The 25,713-nt window shown below is 37.9% G+C and overlaps 2 protein-coding genes across 5 annotated transcripts in view; one reads left to right on the forward strand and one right to left on the reverse strand.

The window, feature by feature from the left end:
• Positions 1–24,792, forward strand: part of LOC134754883 (choline-phosphate cytidylyltransferase B-like) — a 177,098-nt gene extending 152,306 nt beyond the window's left edge. For 3 of the 4 annotated variants that reach the window (XM_063691343.1, XM_063691342.1, XM_063691344.1), the window contains exons 5-9: positions 17,201–17,363; positions 17,839–18,008; positions 18,164–18,465; positions 18,660–18,724; positions 23,843–24,789. In XM_063691343.1, the coding sequence (XP_063547413.1) occupies positions 17,201–17,363; positions 17,839–18,008; positions 18,164–18,465; positions 18,660–18,724; positions 23,843–23,952 (810 nt within the window). In that variant the 3' untranslated portion in view covers positions 23,953–24,789. Of the gene's footprint in view, positions 1–17,200; positions 17,364–17,838; positions 18,009–18,163; positions 18,466–18,659; positions 18,733–23,842 lie in introns of all 4 variants that reach the window. The other variant, XM_063691345.1, reaches the window with a different exon arrangement.
• Positions 1–25,713, reverse strand: part of LOC134754852 (serine/threonine-protein kinase polo) — a 466,060-nt gene that overhangs the window by 149,045 nt on the left and 291,302 nt on the right. The gene's annotated exons all lie outside the window — the stretch shown is intronic.

The following is a 25,713-nucleotide window of genomic DNA, read 5'->3' on the forward strand; positions in this document are numbered from 1 at the left end:
ATCACACGCTCCTTCTTTGGTGGACGTCACCGTAGACGAGGTCACACACCTTCTCATGTGTCTAATTCACCGTAGACGAGATCATCTATACCTTCTTATGTGTACTCGTCACCGTAGACGTGATCACTCATACCTTCTTATGTGTACTCGTCATCGTAGACGAGATCACACGTTTTTCTTATTTGTATACGTCACTGTAGACGAGAGCACTTATGCATTCTTATGTGTACTCGTCACCGTAGACGAGACCTCACATTTCTTCTTATATATACGCGTCACGTCACCGTAGACGAGATCTCATACTCAAAACGCAACTTGAATCATCTGATCATGACCTGGCACAATCAATTGCTTTAAACCTTTAATGAAATCAAGACTATTGTAGAGATAATATTAGAAAGTTTCATGATAGTATAACGGCTCTCTCCTTTTGTGAGTTTATTAGCTCGAACAACGCTCAGGAAGCGTTTAATATTCTCTGTGACTTATTGAGACTTCTTTTTGATCTGTGTTTTTCCATCATTAAATTATCATCATCATCGACAAAAGGGGATTAAGAGCCCTTATTCCCTGGAGCGTTCATCGATTTCACGAAATAACACTCAATAGATGGCGTTGACGCGCGGTACGCGAGCGCCGGCAACTATAACGCGTTTTGAACGCAGAGAAGAATAATCTTGATCTTTGTCGATTTCAATAGCAAGTAACATTATTTTTATTGTTATAGCCACTCTTTTATTTTATTTTATATGCATGGTAGTAGTAATTTCAATTTATTATGTTAAGAACATATACATACTTGTACCCAGAGATGACCGGGGTGCCTAGCCAAGATGCTAACCGTTTAGGTACTTATAGTTTACATTAAAACCAAATCTGCAGCTGGCCTCTGAAAAGGGTAATAGAAACGCGATCCGTATGTCTTTCATTTTCCAAATGACCAGGGTGCCTAGCCAAGATGCCAACCGTTTATGGCGTAGCAAACGAAACGTAACTGTCTCTGTCGCACTAATATTGAAGAGTGATAGAGAGAGATTACGCTATTGTTCGCTTCGGAACGAACGACTGGAATCTTGGCTAGGCACTCGGGTTTAGTACCTACAGTTTACGTTAAAACCACTTAAAACCAAATCTGTAGGTGGCCACTGAAATGGGTAATAGAACCGCGTTCCGCATGTGTTTTGCTTTCCAGATAATCAAAGTACCTAGCCAAGATGCCAGTCGTTCGTTCCGTAGCGAACGATAGGGTAATTTCTCTCTATCACTCTTCCATATTAGTGCGACAGAGACGGTTGCGTTTCGTTCGCTATGGAGCGTAAACGGTTGGCATCTTGGCTAGGCACCCTGGTCATCTGCAAAGCGAAACACATACGGAACGCGTTTCTATTACCCATTACAGTGGCCAGCTATAGATTTGGTTTTAATGTAAACTATAGGTACCTAAACCTGGGTGCCTAGCCAAGATGCCAGTCGTTCGTTCCGCAGCGAACGATAGGGTAATCGCTCTCTATCACTCTTCCATATTAGTGCGACAGACACGGTTGCGTTTCGTTCGCTACGGAGCGTAAACAGTTGGCATCTTGGTTAGGCACCCTGGTCATCTGCAAAGCGTAACACATACGGAACGCGTTTCTATTACCCATTACAGTGGCCAGCTATAGATTTGGTTTTGATTTAAACTATAGGTACCTAAACCTGGGTGCCTAGCCAAGATGCCAGTCGTTCGTTCCGCAGCGAACGATAGGGTAATCGCTCTCTATCACTCTTCCATATTAGTGCGACAGAGACGGTTGCGTTTCGTTCGCTACGGAGCGTAAACAGTTGGCATCTTGGCTAGGCACCTTGGTCATCTGGAAAGGGAAAGACATACGGAACCCGTTTCTACTACCCATTCAGAGGCCAGCTACAGATTTGGTTTTAATGTAAACTATAGGTACCTAAACGGTTGGCATCTTGGCTAGGCACCCTGGTCATCTAGAAAGCGAAAGATACAAGGAACGCGTTTCTACGACCCATTTTAGAGGCCAGCAACAGAATTGGTTTTAATGTAAACTATATTCTAGGTACCTAAACGGTTGGCATATTGGCTAGGCACCTTAGTCATCTGGAAAGGGAAAGACATACGGAACCCGTTTCTACTACCCATCCAGAGGCCAGCTACAGATTTGGTTTTAATGTAAACTATAGGTACCTAAACGGTTGGCATCTTGGCTAGGCACCTTAGTCATCTGGAAAGGGAAAGACATACGGAACCCGTTTCTACTACCCATCCAGAGGCCAGCTACAGATTTGGTTTTAATGTAAACTATAGGTACCGAAACGGTTGGCATCTTGGCTAGGCACCCTGGTCATCTAGAAAGCGAAAGATACAAGGAACGCGTTTCTACGACCTATTTTAGAGGCCAGCTACAGATTTGGTTTTAATGTAAACTATATTCTAGGTACCTAAACGGTTGGCATATTGGCTAGGCACCTTGGTCATCTGGAAAGGGAAAGACATACGGAACCCGTTTCTACTACCCATTCAGAGGCCAGCTACAGATTTGGTTTTAATGTAAACTATAGGTACCTAAACGGTTGGCATCTTGGCTAGGCACCTTAGTCATCTGGAAAGGGAAAGACATACGGAACCCGTTTTTACTACCTATCCAGAGGCCAGCTACAGATTTGGTTTTAATGTAAACTATAGGTACCTAAACGGTTGGCATCTTGGCTAGGCACCCTGGTCATCTAGAAAGCGAAAGATACAAGGAACGCGTTTCTACTACCCATTTTAGAGACCAGCTACAGATTTGGTTTTAATGTAAATTATATTCTAGGTACCTAAACGGTTGGCATCTTGGCTAGGCACCTTGGTCATCTGGAAAGGGAAAGACATACGGAACCCGTTTCTACTACCCATTCAGAGGCCAGCTACAGATTTGGTTTTAATGTAAACTATAGGTACCTAAACGGTTGGCATCTTGGCTAGGCACCCTGGTCATCTAGAAAGCGAAAGATACAAGGAACGCGTTTCTACGACCTATTTTAGAGGCCAGCTACAGATTTGGTTTTAATGTAAACTATATTCTAGGTACCTAAACGGTTGGCATATTGGCTAGGCACCTTGGTCATCTGGAAAGGGAAAGACATACGGAACCCGTTTCTACTACCCATTCAGAGGCCAGCTACAGATTTGGTTTTAATGTAAACTATAGGTACCTAAACTGTTGGCATCTTGGCTAGGCACCCTGAACAGACCCGATCACCTAGGCGAAAAAATTTAATATTTGTGCTATAAAATGTACCTATGATTACATTGATCACCTAAGGATCAAGATTTTCTAATCGCAGTATACACCACTTCTCGGAACTAGCTCGTTGATTACGAACGAAACAAACGCCTGACGATCGAGCACAGGTCCGTCCCCTAAGCGCGCCCGGCGGAGACTGAGCGCGCAGTGTCGGTGCAGCGTGATTTATACGTCTTTTAAAAATATTTAAATTTACGGTAAAATAGGTCCTATAGTTATGATTATTTTTTTATGGGTTCACATAAAGTTAGAGTTTGCTATAATATTATTTTGAGGGCAAAATATAAGTACAATTTGAGATAAAAAAATATAATGCGACCCTGTTTTCACCGAAAAAATGAAGAAAACTCGGAAGGTTATTTATCAATTTTTTTAAATGAATCTTTGATTTTCAAACATTTTAGCCCCTCGTACAAGATATGGTGAATTGAATTGTAATCATTCATGTACCAAATGATTCTTGTTTACTGCAAAATTGGCAACCGAAATGACACCTTTCACTGCAAATTTTGAAAAATACTCCCAGGAAAACTCATTTATTTTAGGTTTAAATAGAGAAAATGCAAACTTTAATTATTTCAGCCGCTAGTTTAGGAAATGATTATTTAAGAACGTTAACAGTTTTTGAATAAATACTAATAGTTACGTCGTAATGTTGAATGAAAAAGGAAGCATTTTGCAAAATACGCTCGTTTGTAGGAATAAGGCCTCTTAAGTGATTATTTAAAGGTATCCGCCAGTCTTGTCACGTTAAACGACAGGTGCATTTCCAAAACAGAAATAATGATGATATTTCAGTACAAACATTCATTCTCATTTTGTCACTGATCACCGCATTACACGGCATATTTCAGAACAAACATTTTCTTTCATTTATTCACTGATCACTGCATTGCACGGCATATTTCAGCACAAATATTCATTATCGTATCATCACCGATCACCGAATTCACGGCATATTTCAGCATAAACATTCATTTTCGTATCATCACTGATCACCGAATTCACGGCATATTTCAGTTCAGATATATTTTCTTGTTTATTCACTGATCACCGCAGTATACGCCATATTTCAGCATAAACATTCATTTTCGTATCATCACTGATCACCGAATTCACGGCATATTTTAGCATAAACATTCATTTTCGTATCATCACTGATCACCGAATTCACGGCATATTTCAGTTCAGATATATTTTCTTGTTTAATCACTGATCACCGCAGTATACGGCATATTTCAGCATAAACATTCATTTTCGTATCATCACTGATCACAGAATTCACGGCATATTTCAGTTCAGATATATTTTCTTGTTTAATCACTGATCACCGCAGTATACGGCATATTTCAGCATAAACATTCATTTTCGTATCATCACTGATCACAGAATTCACCGCATATTTCAGCATAAACATTCATTTTCGTATCATCACTGATCACCGAATTCACGGCATATTTCAGTTCAGATATATTTTCTTGCTTAATCACTGATCACCGCAGTATACGGCATATTTCAGTACCTGAATTGAATATAAATGTTATAAATATCACACCAACATAAATACTACATATAACGCAGACTATGTTGCGCTTATTCTAATCATGTAAATATTATTAGTATTATTTTTTAGTTACACTTTATTTAATGACATGTCAGCAAGTTTGAGCTGGTCACGAGTTTTTTTCTAAACTATGTATTCACAAATCGCCAGAAGTTTGCGATAGCAAATATATATCTTCTAATAATAACAAAGCAACCTGGAATAACATGTCCTCGCAGGTACCAAATAGAGATCAGACAACAAATATAACTTATTATTAAAAAATGAATAGTAATATCTATAATAATTATCAAGATGTATGTACTATCCTGAATAAACATTTCATCTATCAAATATTTTTAATAAGTTAACAACCAACAGTAAGGCAGTGTTGAATATTGTCCATATTACGATGTTCCTATTGTCAACAGTACTTGAGCAATAGTAAAACCTTTGGTATTGACGATATTTCAAGACTTCCTTTCAAATTATTATTGAATACTTAAGACTCGTGGTTTTATTTTATTGATTTATTTCATTTGTTGGTTTAGTAGTCATATCGATTTAAGTTTGTAATGGATTAATATTGCTACACGTTTCAGATATTTTCGTACATAAACGACATGGCTACCGAGTATTTTACCTAATTATTAAAGTCACATAGTCCACAATTTATTAGTCATTTAGTCATGTATTATATCATGTATTGTGCAATAACGTTTAATAATGAAAGTTTAACATAATAAGTCTTACACCTATATAAACAATGCATGGTTTTGATTTTATATCTTCGGGTCCAACCCGTAGTCAACATGAATGCAAGCATATGCTGAGATAAAAAACCTCTTGATAGTAATAATAATTATGAGTAACAAATTATGTTGTTTGGTTTAGGCTACCCATTATTTGACAATATTTCATTCATATACTTAATAAACGGAAGTGTAAACGAGTAAGTCCCGTTTCAATATTAAGATTATTCGATAATTTCTTTTAAATTATATTACTTTGACGGTTACCCGCTTTAGGTCATTATTATAGCCATTAAAGACTCATGAATACTCAACCAAATTTAAGAACATCACATAAACTAACGAGTGATTCATTACAAGAACAAATTCCTAGTCACAAAAAAAGATGAATTTAATTAATTACTTTGTTAAAAGTATTTAATTTCCAAATATAATCGTATTTTTTTTAGAAATAAACTGTAATAGGTATGACGGTGCATTTGTTATCCTAATTCGTTATTCAGACTAAATTCCAGATTCCACAATTAATGCATGTAATTATTTCAATATGTATGCTTGGAATATTTTTTTTTTTATTATTTTGGCTTTACGAAAACAAGACTTTATTAATATTACTGTCATAATACTCATAATTCACGTATAAAACCCTGGGCAAAATAAAGTGTGGGTATACCTAGTCGGCTCATAAGTTCTGTCATATAGTATCAAATAAAATCAAAAGTTTAAGTTTATTCCGTATAATTTGTACAGCGTTTGAAAGCTTATAAACTAGAGAATCTAAATGTATAACATTTATTCAAAATGACCGCCATAATTATCTACACAGGCTTGAAGTCTTCGTGGCCAGTCGTCAATGGATTCACGCACCACTTTCATGTCGATATTGGCCACTGCCGTAGCAAGAGATTTTTTCAGCGAGTCTAGATTTGCATGAGGTTTTGAGCACACCTTTTCCTCTAAATACTGCCATATTTTATAGTCTAAAGGATTAAGATCTGGGCTAGAGGAGGGCCAATCTTCATGCCGTATAAAGTCGATTTTATTGGAGGCGAGCCAGGCTTGTGTAGACTTTGCCTTATGGGCTGGAGCAGAGTCCTGCTGGAAAACCCAATGCTGGTTTAGAAACATCGTATGGGATAGTGGTTTCACAATATTAGTCAACACCGTGTCTTGGTACACTTTGGCACTAGTTTTTACTCCTTTCTCACAAAAATGCATACTAGTGACGCCCGCATAAGAAACTCCCAGCCAAACCATCACAGATGAAGGGTGATGACCTCTTTGAATACGGGGAATGCTATTAGACGCTTCTTTACTATTGCGAGCGTACACTCTATCATTTTGTTTATTACAGTTTTCTTCTATGTCAAAAATTTTCTCGTCCGAAAACAGTATACAACGGTGTTTATTTTTAGCGTACTTCTTCAATAAAGCTTTAGATCTTTTAAGCCTTAAAGCTTTAAGCCGACCATTGAGAAGATGGCCAGTTTTTCGTTTATAAGCACGAAGTCTCAGGTCTTGATTAAGCACTCTTTTCACCGTGTTTTTGCTCAAACCCATCTGGAGGGCCATAACTTTTTGTTTCCTAGCGGGATTTCTGGCAATGCGTGCCCTAATTGCTTGTACAACCGCTGGAGTCCTAGCTGTACGCGGACGACCGCTTCTTTTCTTGTCATTTAAACTAGAGACCTCACTGTATCTTTCTATGGTACGATACACAAATCTTAGAGAATTTTAAATTTTCAAGTAGCTTAAAAATTTTAGTCGGCGAGTGACCACAACGATATAGTGCAATTATTGCGGTACGGCGATCTTTAAGCGTCCACTCCATGTTGAAGAAAACAGAAAATTGCAAAATTATACTACTCAAATATTTAATAAAGATTCGAAATTCAAATGCAGAACGGTTTTTGTTTTAGGAGTTCCAAATTTAAATTTTAAAGGCCAGTGACAGAACTTATGAGCCGACTAGGTATATGTCGAATACAATTTATCTTGCATATTATTTTTTTAATCTATTTTACTATATCGAGATAGGTATTCGTAAATAATTATTCAAATTAAGAACCGTTTTTAAATTAAGATTTTTTTGTCAATTTATTAGTTGTATTGAAATTGACATTTGGATAAATGGTACTTTCTTCTGAATTATCAGTTATCAAATACACTACATATTAGAATATAAAATATGAGACTAGAATTTACATCATGTTTACTTGTCAAGATAATATTGAACAGAAACAGCATATTGAAAACGAAGCACCTTATTATATTACTATTTTATATGTACATAATTACATGTCACTATGGTGATTTAAATAATGGAAGAAATGAAATTCTCTTATGAACGAAACTTATAAGATCATGTTATTTCTTTTGCAAAGATTTTATCATATCTCCTCAGTAATAAGCAGAGTTTTCATATATATATGGAATGTCTCAATTCTATGGCTAACGCGCTCAAGTTCAAATTGAAAATTAAGAAAACAGGTATCACTAATGTACGCGTATATCGATTTCCTTTATATTTATGAACGAGCGTTAATAACGCTGCGTTCCCTTTATTAGTCAAGTATATAACTCCTTCGTCTTATTTTTTTTTGTAGGTGTACACAAAAATACAAGTACGAGTAATGTATAACACATGTAATATGATATTTCATTCACATTATCTGTAATTTATTCAGTTTTAATCTAAATTGCACTTGAATGAGAACTCCACATATTAGCGTGTAGCGACATTAAGTTTTTCCTTTTATCATTATTGTTTATTTGTATGTTATACATATCTACATGGTTGACTCATTATTTTAGTGTTGTAAATATGTTTATGAGAGTTGTAATAAAAGTCTAGCGTCTTCATCCACGCACTTCAAGGTCTCACACGTTCATCCACGTGCGGTAACTATACACATCGATTTCACAAGATGTTTGTTCGTATTTATTGGTACTAGCGTCTACACGTATGCCATCATTTCTATTTATGAGAATTACTCAATATAGCTCTGACTGTACATATGACTCTACATGTGACTACATGTGACTACAAGTGACTCTACAAGTGACTCTACAAGTGACTCTACAAGTGACTCTACATGTGACTCTACATGTGACTATATGTGACTACATGTGACTCTACATGTGACTTGACTACATAACCGACTACATATTACGCAATATATTCTCTATATTTGTCTTTCATCTTAAGTTAGTGTTTTTATAATATGGATATTAAAGTAAAATATAAAAGCACTTACAAAACAGTACAAAAAATATTTAAACACATTATAAAAAACCTAACCTGGCCGCCGGCAGCGGGGCAAGGCCCATTTTTTACGCATTATATATATTATATGATTCCAATTAAGGTCCCTTATTTTTTTTATTTACGTATGAATTAGTATTATTACAAATCATAAATAATAAAATGTAGTTACTGCCATATAATACACTATACGACATTCAAAATATTCTCAATAAATAATAGAAAACGGGTAAATGAGTTTTTAAATTTTCAAAATATGCGAGTTAATCCAATAATAATATCGACTTCCCAACGACCTCGTATGAATGATGAATGATTTATTTGCATATGAATATTGGGTTACATAAGTAGGTGTATAGCTAGGTACATTGACACAAAAATAATTGAATGCTCAGCGCATATAGTAACGAGATATATATATCATGAGGAGTGTACAATATGGAAAATACGACATATGCTCTGCTCCATAACTTGGAGATTTAACATACCAGAGTTGGCAAAATTAGAATAAGGTTCGTTTTTCGACAGCTACATCATTAATTATTATGAAAATATTTATTGCATTCGGGACAATTATGACACTGACGCAAATCGCGTTTAACCACTTGGAACTCGAGGCATTTCTTATTCAAACGCAGCATTAATTAAGAGACATTCAATTGACAAGTTATCATTTTAGTTCACTCATCGGTTTCACGGCTACTAAGTCAGTGTATTTATACAATAGGGATGATGACACATGTTAAATTGTGTAACAAAATCTAGTAAAATAGATAGCAAATGAGCAATTAATCGCAATAATATGAATATTAAAATAATATATGGAAATGATAAGCAAATACAGGATCTAAGTTTCAAAATCTAGTTTTTGTCAACTTCCAAAAAGGAATAAAGTAAGGGTACTATTCGATTCCTTACATTTTATCCAAAAAAAGATTGTATAGCAACGATATGCATAAACGCAATATTTCACAGACAAAATCGCAATTTTACTTATTTTCCATACATTCAAGTTGGGCTCACAGTGACCTTGACGTCAAGTTCATATCGTTTTGTTAGGACCGTTTCGCGAGTGAAGTACGACTGTCGGACTTTGACTATCAATTCTGACTTTTGTATTGCTTTAATGCAATGGGTCCCATATAGACATTGGACGAATTGTAATTAAACTGACATATATTTACTTGTTAATATTTATGACATGTAAAATTTGTAATTTTATCAATAAAGGAATATGAATATGATCCTAAAAATAAACCTGATCGATTGATACCATTAAAGAAAATTTTTCATCTAGCCTATTTTAGTACCACAAACTGACCTCAAGATGCAGCAGATCGTAAATTTTAAATGTGTATAAAACAATATCCTACTGTAGTCTGCTATTACACTACTGCTATGCTATGCTATTTTGCTACGCAGAAAACTAAACGATGAATCCTTAGCCTGAACTTGAAATAATCGATGTGTTACAGCATCGTACAATCGATTTTCATAAAATAAAAATAAGAAACATTCTAATGACACGATCGTCTTTTCACTTACTCATATGCTGTATTCAAAAACGCTTAATAGACAACTGTAGATTTTAAAATTTCATATATTTTTTTTTATTACTGAGAATACCTGTTATTTGTTCGTACGTTCTTTCTTCACATACATATGCCAAAATTACTACATTAAATGATATAATCTTAGACGACGATAGATTATCTAACCAGTTTTATTTAAAATGAAAGAAGGTAAAATAAATACATAAAAATTATGACTGACTTACCATAATTTAACATACTTTCCGGTAAATAATGTTTTACTCACTGATACCAACGGAAAGAAAACCTTACGTTCGTGGGGCGTGGCAAAACAAAATCTTATCGATTTTTGTTGGATCCAGCTTCTGATTGTTAGGTTACCACCGGGTTGATGATGAAAACTAATACTTGTACCAATATTTTCACTTTATTCGTTCGCTACCAACATAAAAACAACCAATTTACAATAAATATTCCAAAACGTCTACACTGTAACTCGTCTGTACACGAACTGCCCCTTGTCACAGTGTACCCGCCTTTTAATAACAATTCAAGATGGCGGGAACCAGTGACAAGTAAGGGTCAACTGATACTCTTTTTTAAGCTAAACGTAAAAGTAAAAAATGATCAAACTATAAGCTATTAATAAATAATGATCCTTACAAACAGTGTTGCTAACATGTATATGTATATTATTATTATTATTTAGCTTTATTCCACATTAGTGGTCCCCAAGGGTATAAGCCTCCTCCATCTGTCTCCACCTCTCTTTGTCGGTGGCAACATCCATCCATTTTTTTCCCGCAGCCTGTACAATGTCATCTGCTCATCTTTTTCTTTGCCTTCCCGCTCTTCTCTTTCCAGCTGGGCCTGGCCATTTTGTTACAAGATTTGTCCACCTTTGATCTTGATATCTTGCTACATGACCTGCCCACCTCCACTTTTGTTTCAGACTAAACTGCAGGGCATCTGTTATCTTTGTTCTCTTGCGGATGTCTATATTTTTTGTTTTTTGTATTCTTCTTAAATTTAAAATACTTCTTTCCATTGCATGCTGGCAAGATAGAATTTTGTTCTTTGCTCTTTCCGTGTAAACCCATGTTTGGCATGCATATGTCAAACTTGGAAGAATGCAGGAGTCCATTATGATCTTTTTCATGTTAAGATTGTAATTGCCTTTGAGAATTTCTTTTTGTGCCCAGTATTTCTTCCAGGTTGTGTTTATTCTTCTATCTATATTTTTATTACTGAGAATACCTGTTATTTGTTCGTACGTTCTTTCTTCACATACATATGCCAAAATTACTACATTAAATGATATTATCTTAGACGACGATAGATTATCTAACCAGTTTTATTTAAAATGAAAGAAGGTAAAATAAATACATAAAAATTATGACTGACTTACCATAATTTAACATACTTTCCGGTAAATAATGTTTTACTCACTGATACCAACGGAAAGAAAACCTTACGTTCGTGGGGCGTGGCAAAACAAAATCTTATCGATTTTTGTTGGATCCAGCTTCTGATTGTTAGGTTACCACCGGGTTGATGATGAAAACTAATACTTGTACCATATTTTCACTTTATTCGTTCGCTACCAACATAAAAACAACCAATTTACAATAAATATTCCAAAACGTCTACACTGTAACTCGTCTGTACACGAACTGCCCCTTGTCACAGTGTACCCGCCTTTTAATAACAATTCAAGATGGCGGGAACCAGTGACAAGTAAGGGTCAACTGATACTCTTTTTTAAGCTAAACGTAAAAGTAAAAAATTATCAAACTATAAGCTATTAATAAATAATGATCCTTACAAACAGTGTTGCTAACATGTATATGTATATTATTATTATTTAGCTTTATTCCACATTAGTGGTCCCCAAGGGTATAAGCCTCCTCCATCTGTCTCCACCTCTCTTTGTCGGTGGCAACATCCATCCATTTTTTTCCCGCAGCCTGTACAATGTCATCTGCTCATCTTTTTCTTTGCCTTCCCGCTCTTCTCTTTCCAGCTGGGCCTGGCCATTTTGTTACAAGATTTGTCCACCTTTGATCTTGATATCTTGCTACATGACCTGCCCACCTCCACTTTTGTTTCAGACTAAACTGCAGGGCATCTGTTATCTTTGTTCTCTTGCGGATGTCTATATTTCTTGTTTTTTGTATTCTTCTTAAATTTAAAATACTTCTTTCCATTGCATGCTGGCAAGATAGAATTTTGTTCTTTGCTCTTTCCGTGTAAACCCATGTTTGGCATGCATATGTCAAACTTGGAAGAATGCAGGAGTCCATTATGATCTTTTTCATGTTAAGATTGTAATTGCCTTTGAGTATTTCTTTTTGTGCCCAGTATTTCTTCCAGGTTGTGTTTATTCTTCTATCAATTTCATTTTCATTACTGGTTGTTGCGAAAGATACTAATTTTCCCAGATATACATAGTCTTCCACATAATCTATGGGTTTTTCCTCTATTTTGATAGTCTTCTTGTTGTAGTTTGACATGATTTTAGTTTTAGATGCATTCATGTGCAGGCCAATTTTTTTGCTTTCAAAGTCCAGTTCTTGTAGCATTTTTTCCATGTCTTTTGCTGATTCACTAAAGATGGCTATGTCATCAGCAAATCTTAAATGCGTTAGTTTTTTGTTTGATATCCATATTCCTTTTCGATTCCAGTCCATTTTCTTGAAAATATCCTCCAGAACCGCTATAAATAGTTTTGGAGAGAGTGGGTCGCCTTGTCTCACTCCTCTCCCAATTGTGAATGGTTCGCCTTGCCTTTCTAGTTTAACTCTGCTTGTGCTTTTTGAATAAATATTCTTTATTATGTCTATATATGTGTTGTTGATATTATTGTTTTTTAGGGTAAGCAATATAGATGACTGTGTTATACTATCGAAAGCTTTCGAGTAGTCCACAAAAGCTATATATAGTGGCCTATTAAATTCTTTATATTTTTCAATAACCTGTTCCATGGTGTGGATGTGGTCGGTTGTAGAATAGTGTGATCTGAATCCTGCCTGTTCAACCGGTTGATTTCTGTCGATGTTTGGAGCTATTCTACTCAGAATTATTGATGAGAAGAGTTTATATATTGTTGATAGTAGGCTTATAGGTCTGTAGTTGCTGATGTCAAGCGGGTTCCCTTTCTTGTAGAGTAGTGTTATGTTGGATTCACACCACTGGTTTGGTACTTCCTTGTTTTTCTAAACTAGGTTGAACAGTTTTACTAGATATGTTATTAAAATTGGAGCACCTATTTTTAGGGCTTCATTCGAGATGCTGTCTACTCCTGGGCTTTTCTCAGGTTTTAATTTTTTTATATGTTTTAGGATCTCATTTATAGTTATTTGCTCTGGGATTGTTTATGAAGTAACACAGTTATAGTTAATTTCTTCCTCCTGTAATGGTTTTTTGTAAAGTCCAGCATAGAAAGTTGTGGCATGTTTCGCTATATCATCTCTATCCCTAGTTTCTCCCTTTTCATCATTCAAAGATTGTATCCAATTTTTGCAAGTAGCAAGTTCTTTAAAAGCTCTCTTTGAGCTTCTGAACTTTGACATGTTCCTTTCTATTACTGATTGTCTATCATAGTCTTTTCGGATTGCCTTATTTGTTTGTTTGAATATCACCTTTACTTCTTCTTTAATTTCTCTGGTTCTTGGCTTCATGGTCAATAGTTCATGTCATCTAGAAATTAGACTAAGTGTTTGATTGGTAAGAACTCTGTCTTGGGTAGTGCTTGGTTTTTTAGTAGATTGTAGACTTTTTGCTATTATTGTTTCCAATTTATTACTTAGGGATTGGACATCTTCGGACTCTACCAGTGAATTTTCTGATGTTGTTACATATTTTTCTAGATTTTTAATATAGTTACTTCGTTCTAGAACACTCTTCAGCTTGTTGGGTACTGTATTAAACACTCTTCGACTGACTTGAGGTTTTTCTGTATTAAGAGTACATCTCACTAGTCTATGATCCGAGGGAAAGCTTACATTGTTCAACACCTCTATGTTTTTTATAGTATTTGGTTTAGGCCTGAGAATAAAGTCGATTTCGTTTTTTGTGTTGTTATCAGGTGAGACCCATGTCCATCTTCGAGATGCTTTCTTTTTATAGTATGTATTCATTATAGATAGGTTGTTCTCATATGCATACTGTATTAGGCGTTCGCCCCTGGCATTTCTTTCCCCATATCCATGTTTTCCCATTATGGTGTTTTCTTCTGGTTTGGGATGTCCAATTTTAGCATTGAAGTCCCCGATGATTATTATGTTTTTATCAGCTGAGCTTTGTGCTTCCGATAAGTCCTTGTAAAATTTTGTGATGTGTTCTTCACTTGAGCTCTCAGTAGGGGAGTAAACTTGTATTATTGACAGGGGTCCATCTTCAAATTTCATTCGTAGTAATGCGACTCTTTCTGATATTCCCTTAAAGCTTAAAATATTGTTCTTTAATAATTTTTGGATGATGAAACCCACTCCATAGAGGCCCTTAGTTTCACCCTGATAGCACAGTATATATTCTGTATGTTCTTCAGTAGCACATCCCAGTTTTCTCGTTTCTGCGAGTCCTATGATGTCCCATTTGATTTTTTCTAATGCTTGGTTTAGGTCTAACATTCTTTGTTTTGTTGATAATGACCTTACATTATAAGTGCACACTTTAAGATAGTTATCCTGTTTTGATATTGTTTTCTCTTGTGATTTGATGTGGTTAGTGTTGATGGTGTTCTTTTGGTGTTTAGAATTAATTTTTGTTGAATTTTTGTTGGATGGAGGGTAATAGTCGTCTTTCCCCACGGTGACAAGCCGGGTTGGGGTGCTTAGGTTTTTTGATCTTAATTTGGGTGTTAATGCAGTATTTGTTGTTGGGTCGTTCCGGTGGTATTGGTTCTTTGGTTGCTATAGGATTTTGTCGTCTTCCAAGTCATTGTTAGATCTCCATTGTGAAAATGCATTTGTTTTTATTACTTTATTAGGGTTGCTTGTAGAGCCTTTGTCTGTGCTTGGCACAGTGGAGGGTGAGTTAGTTGGAGATCTCCTCCGTTTTTCATTTGGATTTGGATTGTCCCGTACAATTAGTTTGTCATAGCGCACATATGCAATTTTTCCTTTGCTTATCTCTTCTTTTGCTTTGATTTTAAGCTCCCTCCTTTTTTCCAGCACGTCCTTAGGGTAATCATCAGTAGCGTAAGTTTTGGCTGGGAGCTTTTTATTGTTTTTAAGCACCATCAGTTTACGCCGTTCCAATGTTACGCTAACTAGGATGGGTCGGCTTCTTTCTTCGGATTTTCTTCCTAGTCTTTGGACACTACTAATTTCCCATTTGTCCCAGTTATCAGTTTTGGCACTTTCACTTTGTTGGTTTAGAATGTTTAGCACTAGTTCCACGAGTTCGGAGGGGTCTTTCTCCTTCTCCATAATACCATGTAGTAAGAAATTATGCTTCTTTGTAAATTTTTCCAATTTGTTTACTCTGTTTCTGAGTGTGTTAATTTCTAGGTTAAGTTTTGCGTTCTCTTCAAGAATAGGTTTTAGTTTTTCATCGACACGTTGGTTGTAGAGCAATTGTCGTTATGTTTTTTGTCAATTCGGGTGTTTGTAATTTTAGTTACTCATCGAGTTTTGTCAACAAAAGTGACATCTCAGGTAACAGCTCGGCAGCCATTTTGTGGTGAGACGTGAGACACGTAATTTGTATATATGTATATAGAAACACTTAAATACGTAGAAAAAAACCATAACACAGAAATAAATATTCGTTACAACTGACAACACACAAATAAATGCCCTTACCGGGATTCCGGCACTTCTAGATTCGTAGGCAGTGTCACCACCGACTACGACTAAAGGGGCCCACTGACTATCAGTCCACCGGATGATAACGGCCTGTCAGTTGTTCGGAACTGTCAAATTTTTGTTCTAACTGACAGGCCGATATCGTCCGGCGGACTGATAGTCAGTGGGCCCCTTAAGCACCGGATTTGATGTAACTACAGAATCCAGGACATGTATTGTAGTACGGGCGATTTTCCGCAACTCGACGACTGGCGCCTATTTTGCCTGACATCGGGGGGCGGGGGGGGGGGGGGGGGCTAGTCCTGCCAGCCCAGCTCCTCGAGGAATCCTATCAGACCTTTGATGTTGAGTAGAACCTCGGGGAGGTCTCTCGGGGATCCGAGATGTTTTGCCCTGTATGGGGCCACTCCGATTCCAGCACCACGTGAGAGGCTGCTTCTTCTGTCTCCATGCATCCTCTGCATAGTGGACTGTCTGTGACACCTGTTATAAAAAGATGTTTGTTAAATAGTCCATGACCTGTTATGACACTGGTTAACATACTCAGTCTGGTCTTCCCTAGTTGAAGGAGCACACTTGTGAGCTTACCGTTGATGCCAGGCATGGCTTGTTTGGCCTGCCTACATCCGGTCTGGTTTAGTCAATGTTCTGTGTGTAGTTTCCCTGTACATGCCAGCAGCATTGAGCGTACCTTGCTGAACGGTATCGGGAGGATCGGTTCTGGGCCAATCGCTCCCGCACTCGATTGCCTGGTAAGCTCGTCCGCAGCATCGTTACCCCGGGATCCGCTGTGTCCTTTGATCCATTGTAGGGTGATCTTATTGTTATGACATAACTCCATTAATCGTTCGTGGCATTTGTGTATAAGTTTGGATTTGACTATATGGATTTTTAGAGCCATCAAGACTGCTCTACTGTCGGAGAGTATGCGAATGGAGGATCCAGGACATGTAAGAATGTATAAAAGTTTGCAAAATCGTAGCTTATTATGTGTATGTGTGGCAGGTGGTGCGCGACGCGCCTTGGGAGTACGATGAGGCGTTCCTGGAGACGCACAAGATCGACTTCGTGGCGCACGACGACATCCCCTACACCACCGAGGACTGCGACGACACATACGCCATGATCAAGGCCAAGGACATGTTCGTCGCCACCGAGCGCACCGAAGGTCAGGATCAGGATCCGTCGACAAACATATGTATTTAAATTTTTGGGATTGGACAAATAACAAAGTAAAACAGGCCCGATTCGCCCACATGTATGAATATTACATTTGTACTGATTGTGATTGTCTGGCTTGTCCGAAGGAGTTCTATCGAGAAGCAAGCAACTCTGGCCTGGTCGAAAAATCGAGCACTAATCTTAATCATAACCAGGACTACTTATTTCAACAGATACAAATCTTGTTTTGATATAAGTTCGCCGTGATTCCACCTACATAAACATAATGCACGTGTTTAATTTTTCTGTGTATTCGATTTGAAACATATTTTTATTTTCTTCGTCAAAAATTAAAATTGGTACTGTGTTCTATGTTTGGATTGTATTGTACCTACTTAGTAACATATGTAACGTGTACTTCCCACGTTAGTAGTGGTGGCGTGGCGGGAGCTGTACTACATGTCGCTGCGTCACTATTGCAGGCGTGTCGACGTCGGACATCGTGGCGCGGATCGTGCGCGACTATGACATCTACGTGCGGCGCAACCTGGCGCGCGGCTACTCCGCTAAGGAGCTCAACGTGTCCTTCCTCAACGAGAAGAAGTTCCGCCTGCAGAACAAGATGGACGAGCTCAAGGACAAGGGCAAGAAGGTACCGCGTGTTTGATTAGTCGCTGCAGTTCTGGTGACGTGTAATTGCTTAAGAAAATGTAATAAGCGTTTGTTCCGCTCTGATGTCCAGGCCCCACTTGACAAGTTTAGGTTTGCGAGAGCACTCTGTACTGTATTTATGTAATCCTCGTTTAGGTAATGACGAACATTGGCGAGAAGCGCGTCGACATCCTGACGAAGTGGGAGGAGAAGTCTCGCGAGCTGATCGACGCGTTCCTGCTGCTGTTCGGGCCGGACGGGCGCCTGTCCAGCATCTGGAACGAGTCCAAGGGGCGGCTCATGCAGGCGCTCAGCCAGCCGCCGTCGCCGCGCGCCTCGCCGCCGCCTAGCGAGAACGGCGACGACTCCCAGGACCGCGCGCTCGCGCTCGCCTCCGCCCACGATGCCGCGCCCGCGCCCGCGCTCGCGCGCGCCCTTGCGCACGCTCGCGCGCACAGGTAACGTGCCACTAGCCACTAGTAAATAATACCTACTACATAAGAGAAGTTCCCACACGCACGACGTGTTTGTCTTCGCACTTTCAGGGTTGTTTACCTAATGCGTGAGACTATTGGCAATTTATTTACAAATTTTACAATAGATACATATTCCTAATTATACCTTACTAGGACCAACAATCTTTACTTTTCAGAAGCTCGGCATCGCCGCCGCCACCCAAATCGCGCCGCTACGAGACGCTGTGGGAGCCGCAAGCAGGTAACTGGGTAATAGATTTAGATATTTATTCTCATAATATAAAATTGCAATACGCTCTGCTTAGCTAGTCTAGCCCTAATACACATTGACATCAACACGCTGCTCACCGCACTAAGTGTCTCACAATGGCACACGTATTTGCACTTTGGTTTTAGCTTGCGTTTTTAACGGTCGCTAAAGATTATGGCGTTATTCATAAGCCCTGGATAAATCTAAAAGCAACATAGAGATGGCAAGGTACACAATAATAATACATAGATCTGTACGGGTTGGTCACATGTGACATGTAAAGATGGGACCCAAGACAGAAGTAAAACACAAGACTGTCGAGTAGAAACTGTAGATATAATGCCTCAATTTAAAAGATACAATCCTTTATATACTAAATTATCGAGGTTAACTATGAATCACACTACTTGGGAGGTCTACACGTGAAAGGTGTCAAATGGTTGTTTACCTAAATTCCATTCCTTATATAGAGGAGAGTCTTTCCGTATATGGATTACATTCCTAACCTAATATGGGGAGAGTCGTCTTACATGACTCTCCGTATATGGTACCGCTAAGCTATATGATCCTTATGATCTAATTGCATGTTATTCGAATCCTATAAATACCTAATATTCTATGCCTACACTTCAGACATGGAACTTTCAATAACTTCGTCCCGTCCTGCCCACCATACCTACTCAGTTTAAGCCATTGAAATTTCAACCAAATGATCTAGAAATTAGAGTTCATTTTCCTTTGTTTCACGTTTTAAGTAATAAAAAAGAAGGTTTACTGTTACCTCAACCTATCCAGGATTTTCATTAATAACTTGCTAAAAATTAAAACTCAGGTCTTATAATGGACTGCGGATTACAATATGACAAAGATACCGCTGATGCCACTAGGAGTTGCTTTTATAAACTTAAGGTAATATATAAAATTCGGCCATATTTAAGTAAAAACCTGCGCTTTGAATTAGTTGAATCACTCGTCCTATCAAAGCTGAACTATGTGGATGTTGTGTTTGGGCCAAGACTTCTTGCAAAAACTAAGCGACTCATACAGCGTGTTCAAAATGCCTGTGCTCGCTTCTGTTTCAATATTCCGTTGAAAGCTCACTTGACCCCGTATCTGAATAGCCATAGGATCCTCAAAATGCAACACCGCCGTAAACTTCACTTGGCTTGTTTGCTCTTTGGCGTGCTGAACTATAAAACTCCTGCGTATCTCTTCAAGAAGCTATCTTGCATTAAGCTCCGCGAACGCCGTGATTGTGGGATTCATCTATTGACGCCGCGTCATGCCTCAGAGCCACTTTCTGAGTAAGCTTTAATCTGCGGAAATAATTCGTGTAGTTTTGAAAATTGGTATAGTTGTACCTTGTGGTGTCCAGGTAAACATACTAAAAGTCCTCGGGGGTGGGGGGTTAGCTAAGGGTGTAGGTGGGGGTTGAAGGAATATTTTTCATATTTTTGCTCGTATCTCGAATATCTGTACGAATAGCATTATAATTACTTCGAGCAAAAGTTTCTACATAAAATTTTCTACAAATTAGGTTATATTTATTTTGTATATATAGGTAGACAGCTTCAAACACCTTGGCTCAGTTATTAGTAGCGATGGATCTATGGATGCTGACATAATTAACCCACCGAATAAACACAGGATGGATGAAGTGAAAAGAGCTGTCGGGAGTGCTGCGTGACAATAGAATGGCGTGCCGGTGCACATCAAGGGTAAAGTGTACAAGGCTGCAGTGCGTCCAGCTATGTTACATGGGGCGGAGTGTTGGCCTTTAAGGAAACAACAGGAAAATAAGCTGCACACTGCTGAAATGAAAATATTGCGCTGGACAGGTGGTGTGACATTACTGGATCGCGTACGAAACTTACACATACTAGGCAGCTTCAGAGTAAAACCTATCCCTGACAAACTGGAAAAAACTCGACTCAGATGGTATGGTCACATCATGCGGCGACCACCTGACCACATGACACAGAAAGTGCTGCACATTTACCCACCGCCGTCGGCGAGGCGAGGAAGACCCCGAAAAACATGGATGGCCACTTTAAATAGGCACTTAAAGAAGGCAAAAATACCAGCCCAGCCGACCCGGGACAGACAGTTCTGGCGAAGAATTACTAGGAGAGCCGACCCCAAATGATGGGATTAAGGCTAGGAAAAGAAGAAAGAAGAAGATGAGTAGGGCCGGAGCAGCTAAAAACTTTGTACTAATGATGTATTTTTTAAAGTTTTAACGGATTGCAGCGTTAACCTTTCCGACGCCGTGTCAAACACAATAGCTGTCGCTGTCACTCAGACGCCACGTCACCAAATTGTCAAAACTGAAGTTGAACTTTATGCACATGCACGTAGGTCAGGTCGATGTTGCTCTGTGGTCTGTGACGGATTAGTCCGTCCTTGGCGTTGGACCTACGGTGCGGATATATCCGTCATTGGGGTCCAAAAGGTTAAGCTTAGCGCGTGTAATCCTCATTAAACACATAGCGTAAATTTCAAGTCTGCCGCGACTTGAACCAAAGATAGATATAACTCCGTAATAGATGGATACAGTCTAAGGAAAAAACGTGCCTCGAAAATCACGAAAATTTGATTCTCGATCAGATGGCGCCACTAGTTTTGGCCTACACTCGTATAGAGGGCGTTGACTGTTTCGTTTGTTATTTATAATTTTAACGCATACCAGTGAAAGAACATGGGTCAAAATCATATAAAAATAATTAATGCAAATAAAAAAGTCATTTATCCATATTTAAATACATTTTATCGTATTTTTATAAATATTTATTTTTAGTTTTAAAGTGTGTCGACAGATGGCAGTGAATTTACTGGGGTTACAAAATTTACTATGACAGTAACGCTCTAGTATAAGTTACTCTATGCTTGAACGTAAGATGTTCGTGCTATTTGCTATGCTAATTGCTATTATCACTCATTATTGTAGAGAACCTGTGGCGATTTTTCCTTAGTTCCAGTCCAGTGGTATAATGTATCATCATATTATTACTTCTGTTTGTAATTATTATTAAGGTGGTTCGATTTTCATACAAAATTCAATCTGCTTTAATTAAATCACTACACACTATTACTACACAAATATTTGCTCATTTATCTACTTTCGAATATTCGTTTGCGCTAAATTAATAGAAAAACTTTGTTTCATACAGAAATCATACATAAATCAACGTAATCTTTTCATCAATTTTACGTATGTGTGTGTCACAAATGTCGTGTACAAATACGTTGCGTGCGGCGTTGCCACTCTATGACGTTGCCTGGCCGACCTGGCAGGATTTGCAGTGCCGTCATGTTTAGTGCATTTTTTGTTGACAGTGTTGACACTGACACATAGGGTCATGTTTATTGTGACTTATCAATTTGTTTGTGTAAATTGAAAATGATAGCAACGTCTAAATCAAGTTACAAAAATCATCGGTATTCTGGTCCGCGAAAATCCAGGAAAATTCACTCAATTGAAGCGGAATTCATGATGGTGAAGTTTCGTAAGGTACAGTTTCACTCCTTCATTGTACATTGTAATTTTCTCGTGCCGATCTTGTTAGAATATAATTCTTACTTCTTCCGTAATGGTACGATAATAAGCAGTGAACAATACCTATATAATGTAATTATTACTGTTTTGGTTGCCGAATAGTCAATGTGTCACTAACTCTAGGTTTTTTTTAGGTATTGTGCAAAATGAAGAGGCATTCTTGGAAATAAAATGTTTTCCTTCATTAGCCAGAAAAAATCAGGACATCCTCACTGCAATAAAGGTTGAAAATGATGGAATTTTGTATATGAATGAAAAACACAATTATTACTACCAGGTAAGTAAGTGATAACTTTATTAGAATCCATATTGTTGCATCATCTTTCTTCCTATAACATTAGAGATATTGTGCTATCATGATATTATTTTTCTTTCAGGTACAGGGCCTACTACGGATAACAAATATAAAAAAATGTTATTTCATTTGTTGTGTGAATCCATCTACACCAACAAGACATCCACTGCTGGACATAGGCCTCCCACAGGGATCTCCACAACGACCGGTCTTGCAAGACCGGCCAAAATATCAAGAAATAAATAATATAAATAAACATGATAAATATCCCGTTTTCTATAATAGTTATAATTAGAAGGCCATGCAATGTTGTTACTCACTGTACTTGAATCCAAAAAAATAAAAATATAAAAAAGTTTTAATTTTATTTTACAATTACTACTTTATTATTAGTACATTATTGTACAACGTTTTACAGTACATAATTATGGCCCTTTACATTTTCGACGTATATGCACCATATGTACTAAAAAGTATTTTACAGTTCATATGGTGCAACTTTCTCGCCCTAGTGCGTAAAGAGCACTTTTCGTGCATATTTCGAAAGTTTAAAGGGAGAATATAATATCACTGAAATATATTTCGGTTATATCGGAATCAAACAAGAATTCGAAGAAGAAAAGGTATAAGAAAGATAACAAAAAGAATAAAAAAAAGTACCCCTGTCGTACCAGTCTCGAACCCGAATCCTCTTGCACGTATTTCCACGAACATACCGCAACGCCATTGCAGCATACTTACACTGCATGAAATTGTCTACTACAAGCATCACGGAAACACTGTTTGCATGCGTGAGTAATAGTAGGAAATAGCATGACAGAAACACTCTGTCGACATTAAAGGTGGTTTTTGCACAATGAAGTATTCAATGTTTATTATAATAGTTCAATATTTATGTAAAGAGTGCGCTAAACATACTTTTAAGTATACAGATACCAACACTATTCCACAAAAAAATAAAACCTGAAAATTTGCGAAAGTGACGCCATCTAGCGGGGTTTAAGCTTTGGGTAACCTAGTCGAACCACCTTAAAACCAAAGTTCAGTTGAATGAATAAATAATAAGTTGTGGCTGATTTTCAAGGCCACTTTTGTTTGTGGGAGCCATCGCAATAGGGACTTGTCTTGCGTCCCAGATGGATTAACTTTGAATTTAGGGTACCAGCCAGCGTAGTTAAAGTTGTCCTCACCGCCCAATGAAAACCATACAGAGTGAGATGCGAGTGCGTTGGTTAGTAGTGTTTGTTTGTTGTGGCAGATGCATCGAGCTCTGAAGGGCTGGGGGCGGAAGCGGCCGCACTCCGCCAGCTGACGGACGACGGCTCGGACAGCGACGATGACTACCAGGACACCAGCGCCTACCTCTAAGCTCCGCGCTCCGCCACAGCCGCAGCCGCTACCGCCACCGGCACCGATGTACATTGTAACTATATACATTGTCGCCAAACCCGCTAGCAAATCTACTTTGTTACAACGAACACCGTTATATCTGTAGAGGATAGTATGTTTTCCTGGAATCACTTGTCTCTTGTTCTGACGGATGACCCAGTCTCTAAAGGTAACCGGAGTTAGAAATAGTACCCCCTAGAGTTACAAAAAGTAAAATGTCTAGTCTATAGAGTAAAATGCTGTCACGTTGTATCAGTAGCAACGTTCCACGTGCCCCTCGTGACTGACACAAGAGTGTCGCCGTCGTACTTGATCTCAGAGCGGTGATACTCAAGTACGAAAATAAATGAAACGTTTATAACACATATTAGAAAACGCTCACTGACAAATATATTAAAATACTTTGTTTTGTGTTATAAACGTCGCAAGAAGCAACACTAGGTTATTAAATATTATGAATTAAAAATAATAGATGTCATATAGGTACTAAAGAAAAAGAAATCCCGCCTCGGCTACTAGAGCACTGTAATTTTTTTCTTTAGTATTATGACATCTGTTTTCAATTCACAGTATTCACACCTATTAGAAAACTTTAAGGGTCCCCGGCAAGCTCGGTTCTCCATACAAACGTAGTTACGCTCTCATTTTAAAACGACTAGCTAGTTTGCTCTGAAACTTTGTACTTACAATAGGATAAGGTATATCTATGTCTGTAATTAGTTTATGTAGCTTCAGATACCATAGTTAACAAAATACAGCGAATTTCAGTTTTTCATACAATATATTGTCTTCGGTTACCGTGATAGTTACTCATTACTTCATGAAATAAAACTATGAAAACGGATTATACAAAGGGTTTTTTTTTTCATACAAATCTTATTTTTGCAGACCTAGATATAATGACATGAGGTATATCGAGGTCTGTAATGTCGTTCCAACAACTTGTTATTTAACTGTACAGCTAATAAAATAATTTAAAGTGACTGTGACTATCCTCCCCCTTGTCACATGTGACATGTCATATTTTCTTGACCCCCTCCCCCCTCCTAAACGTGTGATGTAATTAATGGATGACCCCTTTGTTTGAAACATAATCACACGCGATTAGGTAGACCTACATTGTGGCTAAGACAATAAAAAGGGTAAACTGACGTGACGTATGTAGTACATATGATTGGTCCCTATACCTATAGCCTTATTTAAAGGCAGCATTGAAATTATTTCACAATAATAGGGGCCAGTAACTGTAGGTACGTAATTTAATAGGTCAATCATTGCGTAATTTACCCTGATTCCTTAGTTCATAAAAAAAAAACATCGAGAAAATCATTGTATCGTTCCCTGAGTCGACGGGGTCCTATTTTTGGACAGTTTGCCCTTCGGGCATCTGAAGCAACAACGAACCTATTCTGACCTATCTATTGGTTTAATGTGACTATAGTCAAAACATTACACAGGAACTTTACGATGGGCCGTCGAAATATATATATATATAATACTGATCGAGAAATGGACGCCAGTTTCATATAAACAGAGGTAAATAAGTTAGACTAAGAACTAAAATGTAGGTTCTTATAACAGTTATAACATAGTATAAACAGGGCAAAGTATGTTATCTTCATACAAACGCACCGCGCGCGACTTGTATGTGTGCGCCATAGTATATATGCGTCGCCGCACGCACACTCAAACAATATCTCGACCCGTTTCTCAGTGCGCCAGCCGGAGCTAACACCGCAC

Source organism: Cydia strobilella, chromosome Z, assembly GCF_947568885.1.
Source record: "Cydia strobilella chromosome Z, ilCydStro3.1, whole genome shotgun sequence".
In the NCBI taxonomy this organism is placed as follows: Eukaryota; Metazoa; Arthropoda; class Insecta; order Lepidoptera; family Tortricidae; genus Cydia; species Cydia strobilella.